The sequence below is a fragment of the Pundamilia nyererei genome, unplaced genomic scaffold (assembly GCF_000239375.1).
Source record: "Pundamilia nyererei isolate P.nyererei 1_Seehausen unplaced genomic scaffold, PunNye1.0 scaffold00284, whole genome shotgun sequence".
NCBI lineage: Eukaryota > Metazoa > Chordata > Actinopteri > Cichliformes > Cichlidae > Pundamilia > Pundamilia nyererei.
In genome coordinates, this window is record NW_005187685.1 from 482,212 (window position 1) to 487,568 (window position 5,357).

General features: G+C 43.7%; 1 protein-coding gene across 2 annotated transcripts in view; it reads right to left on the reverse strand.

The window, feature by feature from the left end:
• abcf1 (ATP-binding cassette, sub-family F (GCN20), member 1) overlaps nt 1-5,357 on the reverse strand; it is a 22,360-nt gene that overhangs the window by 9,776 nt on the left and 7,227 nt on the right. For both annotated transcript variants that reach the window (XM_005750675.2, XM_005750674.2), the window contains 8 exons: nt 4,889-4,989; nt 2,426-2,511; nt 2,193-2,332; nt 1,629-1,777; nt 1,470-1,553; nt 889-1,013; nt 651-763; nt 179-353 (listed from right to left, as the gene is read on the reverse strand). In XM_005750675.2, the coding sequence (XP_005750732.1) occupies nt 179-353; nt 651-763; nt 889-1,013; nt 1,470-1,553; nt 1,629-1,777; nt 2,193-2,332; nt 2,426-2,511; nt 4,889-4,989 (973 nt within the window). The remainder of the gene's footprint in view (nt 1-178; nt 354-650; nt 764-888; nt 1,014-1,469; nt 1,554-1,628; nt 1,778-2,192; nt 2,333-2,425; nt 2,512-4,888; nt 4,990-5,357) is intronic.

Sequence of the window (5,357 nt, forward strand, 5' to 3'; positions counted from 1 at the left end):
TACTTAAAGGCTTTAAAAAGAAAATAGAAAAGAAATTTGGTTTGTGGGTGCCCAGAGCACAGCAAGCTCGGTTTCATATTTGAGATATTCACATGTCGCTTGTCCTGAAACATTTCCTGTACAGCTGGGAATCAGAGAGAGTAGACTGAACGCTCGGAGCATGTGCACATGTTCTTACTATGCAGTCCCAGTATGGGTGGTGAGAGAGGAGGTGGGTTGGGGAAGGTGAACTTTACGGTGTACTCTTTGGGTCTTTTCAGCAGCTCTGTGGCCTCATGGCTCTCCTCCTCCTGACCTCCCTTCTTCTTGCCTTTTAGCTGCTTTCTGGTCAGGGCGTCCTTAGTCTGTTTCTCCTGAAATGGAACAACGTAAGTGATGTCAGCAGGGACACTAGCCTCACAACAGATGGATAAAAGTGTCACCTGGAAATTAAGAAATATTTTGCTGAGTCTAGACCTTGCAGGCATATTGCAGCAGCATTAACTGCAACAGAATGATCAGCTGATCATAGACGGGTTCCCCTGACAGCCTAAACGGCTGGATTTTGTTTACATTTTAAACCCTTCTTCTCCTGGTTGAGAAGACAGTATTTTTGTAACTAGTTGATTTGGTGCTCAGGTGTACTTGAGTGAAGAGAAAGCCATACTCACAGCCTGTTTGGTAGACTTGCCACCAGCCTTCAGCTCCTTGAGTTTCTTCTCCTGTTTGTCGTACTGTTTCTGCAGTTCTTTCTGCTTCTGCACGTACATCTTCTTGAAGGTCACTTAAAAAAAATGAGGAAGAACTGAGGTAAAGCTGTCCTAATGTCTTTAACTAAATCACATAGTTTCGCACAAACTTCTCTCTCTGCAAGTAATTAGCGACTAGCGATGACACGTTGTCACTTACAATAGTTCCCTCTGTAATAGTAAAGTTTCTGGTTGTCCAAGTGGACGATATCTGTGCACACATCGTCAAGGAAACTCTGGTCATGGGAAACTATGAGGAGAGTCTTCTTCCAGCCTTGAAGGTAGCTGCAGGTGGGAAAGAACAGTCAAGAACAACAAATGAGTCACATTACTAAGACTGAAGCTACTTTCATAGCTGATGGAAGCTGTAGACTGTAGGAAAGAAAAATGTGACGTTTTCTTCTGTACAGCAATTTCAATAAATTAACAACAAATCATGGCAATGTTGTTTCATTCATTTTTCACACGAACCAAATTTAAACGAGTTAATAATTAAGATAAGACCTACTTGTCCAAAATTATAATAATAATGGTTAAATGTCATTTAATTCGCTGAAATCAGAGACAGAAAAAGTTCTTTCCAGCACCACTGGTCCCAACAATACCAGTTGGAAAGTGTATGGAACTGCACCATAATTAGAGACTTGAGTCTCTTTCACTGTGAGAAGTAGGCTAACATGTTTCATGAGAACCTGTTAGAAATTTTAATGAGCTGTTATTGGTTAGAAAGATCTCTCGTACTTGTTAAGCCAGATAACAGCATTCAGATCCAAGTGGTTGGTGGGTTCATCCAACATCAGTAAAGTGGGCTCCATGAACAGGGCTCTGTGGGCACAGACGTTAAGGTTGAGACAGGTTGATGCTATACCAGTTCCACTGAGGATGTTTGCTGCAGCGCACCTGGCCAGGGAAACTCTCATTCTCCACCCTCCAGAAAACCTCTTGGTGGGTCTGTTCTGCATCTCAGGAGTGAATGACAGACCAGCCAATATCCTTCTCGCCTTGGCCTCAGCTGCTGCAGCTCCTATTGCCCTCAACTCTTCATAGACCTGTGGAGAGAAAAGTCAGATAATCAGCATACAGGCCAGCAAAGATCACCAAAGGACTCTTAATGTGGGTCCATTATTAATGGGAAGGCTGTCGACAAGGGAAGCACCGTCTGCCAGAACATTGTGAGGAATTATTTTACTGCTGGATGGTTTTTCAAACGTTACATCTCTACCTAATGCTGAAACGGAGCCTCTGGCTCAGCGATGAAAGTACTGAAATACACTTTACGTGGCATGCCCGAGGGTGTCTCTGCTCACACTGCTGTATAACTTACTGTTAATGCATTTAAAGTTGAAGGTTAACTTATGGCCACCATAAATTAGGAAGCCTTTATTAATTTGTAAAATATGGCAGCAGGACTATGTTCATAAGCTGTAAACTGTATCAGGTCTGGTAGTGCACATGGACACCAACCTTATCCAGCCTCTCAGCTACACTATCCTCTCCCTTTTCCAGACGAGCCTGGAGCCGTTTCTCCTCTTCCAGAAGCTTCAGGCGGCGAGTGTCCGCCTTCAGCACCGCCTGAACTGCTGGCGTGTCATCAGCGACCACCTCTAACAAACAGAAGCATTCCACAGAGTCAATGGGTGATAACAAAGGGCACACAGCAGAAAAACGACAGAGCACAAGCGGGACTTATCACCTACCCTGTTCACACAGCAGCACATCAATGTTAGGAGGAATACTGAGAGCTCTATTAGCTATATGCTTCAGTAGAGTGGTCTTTCCTTTTCTGAAAGAAAAAATGAACACGAGAAATCAGATTATTTCTGATTCAAAGTGCCTGGTGTGATTTACATACGTCCTGGTGTTTGAGCCCATGCTGAAGAAACCAAGTAGTGCTATAAACGAAAAACCAAACATTGACGCACACATGTATATTAAAAACATTCCTCTCTCGCCCCTGCAGGCGGTCTGTCCTCCAAGCTCAGGTCCTCTACCAGAGGCCTGGGAGCTTGAGGGTCCTGTTCAGTATCTTAGCTGTTCCTAGGACTGCGCTCTTCTGGACAGAGATCTCCGATGTTGTTCCCGGGATCTGCTTCTCGTGTTCCTTCTTCCTGATGTTGCTGTCATTCGGTATCACTACGGCCGTCTTCTTCTGTTTGTCTACCACCACTATGTCCGGTTGGTTAGCCACCACCATTTTGTCCGTCTGTATCTGGAAGTCCCACAGGATCTTAGCTCGGTCATTCTCCACCACCCTTGGGGGCATCTCCCATTTTGACCTCGGGACTTCCAGGTTATACTCGGCACAGATGTTCCTGTACACTATGCCGGCCACTTGGTTATGGTGTTCCATGTATGCCTTGCCTGTTAGCATCTTGCACCCTGCTGTTATGTGCTGGATTGTCTCAGGGGCATCTTTACACAGCCTGCAGCTGGGGTCTTGCCTGGTGTGATAGACCCCAGCCTCTATGGATCTTCAGATCAGAGCTTGTTCCTGTGTTACCACGATTAGTGCCTCTGTGCTGTCTTTCAGTCCAGCTTTGTCCAGCCCCTGGTAGGATTTCTGGATGTCAGCCACCTCTTCTGTCTGCTGGTGGTACATACCTTCCATGATGGTTCCTCCTCTTTCTTGGGTTTCTGCTGCCTAAGGTATTCACTGAGCACGCGGTCGGTTGGGGCCATCTTCCTGATGTATTCGTGGATGTTTGTTGTCTCATCCTGGATGGTGCTGATGCTCACCAGTCCCCGGCCTCCTTCCTTCTGCTCAGCGTACAGAATCAGGGTGCTGGACTTGGGGTGAAACTTGTCTTGATGTCAGTGGCTTTTATCTCCTCCTTTAGCCAGCTCATTATCCCAGCAGGGTACCTGATCACAGGCAGTGAGTTGGTGTTGATCATTTGTGAAGTTCTCAGCCAACGCCCCCTCATGTGTCGACACTGTGTGGCACTTTGGCCGATTGGGCCCCTCTCGATTTTGTGCCCCTCCATTTTAATGGTTTTCCCACATGGAAGCTCAGAGACATGCAGATATACAGCGGACGACGTTGGAACAGTTTAAAAACTTGAGTGTTTGTGGAACAAACCCACTCAAAGTCTTGGGTTAAAGTTTCCACTTCTTTCTTTCTACATCAGCGCTTATGTGGTGGTATTGTCTGAGTGGCGACACCTATCGTACTGCAGCGGCTTAACGGCGGTTATAAATATAAGTGACTGTAAGACGAGGATGCGGCAGAGAACAAAGTGACCATTGTGACGGTAGCTGCTTTACACCACATCCTCCAAACTTCAATATAGCATTTTTAAAAAGAAATCTACAGTAACTAAATGTATTGGCCACTGTGGTGCAGTCCATTATCATACAATTACATGTTATATATAAAAAAGGGTTTACATGTCAGGACAAGACAAAGTGTGATTAAAACGATGCTTTTTAATCATCCAGAAAACGTCAGCCTCTGTCAAAACCTCATATTAGTCACGCAACAATTTTTAAATTCCAAACGAGCAGCGTGCCAAACGGTTTTTGTTCGTTAGAGCTGCTTCTGCACTAAAAGAGGAAAATGTCAATCATATATATTTAACCTGTTATATTCTGGATATTTATATCAGAGCTACTTCATATATTTTTTAACTTTGTGATATATTTTATTATTTAACTGAGTTAGTCTGTTACTGTTCTTATTGTCTTGGAGCGACTGTAACCACAGTATTCTCATTATGATTGTGAAAATGTCATACAGCCAAGACACCACGTTTCCTGTTGACTGTAAGAGTGAGAGAGTCTCCGCATCTGAAAAATGAACAGACCATGTACCACCACGACAATAGAAAAATCCATACTGTTGGTACACTGTGCAGCTAAAGTAATCAACGTTACCATCATGGTTGGAAACACACCCACAGGGCAGAGCTATGTGAAAAACGCCTGAAAATGAAAAGATTCAAAATGATCTGAAAAAAATAAAAAAAATAAAGATATTCTGTGCAACAGTGCAACTTGAGGGGCTTCATATATTTTCATCCATTTTCTTGTCTTCCATCCAAATATTGTACATTAATATAGTCAAATTCCCAAAAGTCAGTTATGAAATGACAGAGCAAGTTTGAAACTGGTACTGAAAAGTGTCTGTGCTGCTAAAGTACTGATGACAAAAAGATATTTACCCATTTGGTCCAACTAAACCATATCTTCTTCCTGCCACAATCAGAAGGTCAGCATTGACGAAGAGCTCCTTGCCATGAGCAGATATGCTGAACCTCTCCAGCTAAAACACACAAAGCAGAAAGTCACTGACAGAGATCGGAAAGAACAGTCTGACAACAATCTGTCATTCAGAAATGTAACAAAAACAAAAACAAAATGAGGAAAACAAAAATAAATGAGCAATTCCTATACCTAGTTCATTTTTACCCTTTTCAGTATATGGGCATATGAAGTGAAAGGTTTCAAGGAGGCTAATTGCAGAACTGGGAAAGCCTAAGCACATCCTTATCACTTTGTCCGGGATTAAAAGGACCACCTGTACCAACAGGGTCAGTTCTGAAGTTTTGTTTGTTGCTCTGGTGTGTGTGTTGCTCTGGTGTGTGTCTGTTGGTTGCTCTGGTGTGTGTGCGTGTTGCTCTGGTGTGTGTG